General features: G+C 40.5%; 1 protein-coding gene across 1 annotated transcript in view; it reads left to right on the top strand.

The window, feature by feature from the left end:
- Positions 1 to 500, top strand: part of ndufaf5 (NADH:ubiquinone oxidoreductase complex assembly factor 5) — a gene marked incomplete at both ends in the record, with an annotated part of 8,894 nt that extends 8,394 nt beyond the window's left edge. Inside the window, 2 exons of the mRNA XM_080547132.1 lie at positions 1 to 41; positions 414 to 500. The exon at positions 1 to 41 is cut by the window's left edge and continues 42 nt beyond it. Coding sequence (XP_080403258.1) covers positions 1 to 41; positions 414 to 500 — 128 coding nt within the window. The remainder of the gene's footprint in view (positions 42 to 413) is intronic.
- Positions 501 to 1,094: the final 594 nt, after the last annotated feature.

Below are 1,094 nucleotides of genomic sequence, written 5' to 3'. Positions count from 1 at the left end.
AGATCCTCTACATGATTGGCTGGAAGCCGCACGAGTCACAGGTCAGGTGACACACATGAACAGCAACGGCACAGTGAATACTCTGTACACTGAGTTGAAATTAATTTTTTTACTCCCCAAAATAGAAATTGTGTCCAATCATATCACAGCAAAAGTCACTACAGGCAGAAAACTCAGACAAACAACTCGCTAATATCTGATGGTGAAAAGCTTCTAGACTAAATATTCTTTAAAAAACATGTCTATTACTTGCTGTGGTAAATCAGAAATGTGCCAACTCCCGCCACCATTGTAAGTCATTGAATGTCATTCAGTCACGGTCGGTCAGTCAGCCACTGTCAGTGAAGCGTTGTTTGTTTGTCCCAGTGTTCTGCTGCAGTATCAGATCCTAAATGTTCCCCTGCTCTCGACAGGCCAAACCAGCTAAGAGAGGCTCTGCAAACGTGTCGTTCGGGGACCTGTCAAAGATCGGCCAGCCACAGACCACAGACAAGACATGAGGGGGAGGGTGGGGGGTGGGGGTGGGGAGAGGAGGGGAGGAGGGGGGGAGAGAAGAGAGCATCGGTGGACAGAAGAATACAAAGGAAATAGCTCACATTGTCATCTACTGTATACTGTAGGGTTCAGATTTGCAATAAAATGTATTATTTTTGCCTCATCCCTGTGTGATCTGTCTACTGGTGTATTATAAGAAGAAGAAGAAGAACTTTTATTTGTATAGTGCTTTTCCTGCAAACGTTGCAGCTCAAAGTGCTTTAATCATTATATAATCATAATTTAATTATTTAGTAATTGGTGGCTGACTAAATACTTTTTTGCCCCACTGGAAATGACTATATGACTCTATATTAAAAAGATGGGTTTTTAGTCTTGATATCTATTATGCAACGACATATCATATTTCACATTTACATTTGATCCATTTAGCAGATGCTTTTATTCAAAGAGACTTCAAATTTGAGTTGTTATCAAGAATAAAGAATATAACAACATGTAATAGTTCCCCCCCCCCCCCCCCCCCATTCAATAACGGGGGTTGTTATTGTTGTTTAATTGTTTAGAATACATTGTGACTATTAAACATGGACATAATC

Source organism: Nansenia antarctica (assembly GCF_963989245.1).
Source record: "Nansenia antarctica genome assembly, chromosome: 16".
Taxonomy (NCBI): Eukaryota; Metazoa; Chordata; class Actinopteri; order Argentiniformes; family Microstomatidae; genus Nansenia; species Nansenia antarctica.
This window is presented reverse-complemented; position numbering and strand designations above follow the sequence as displayed.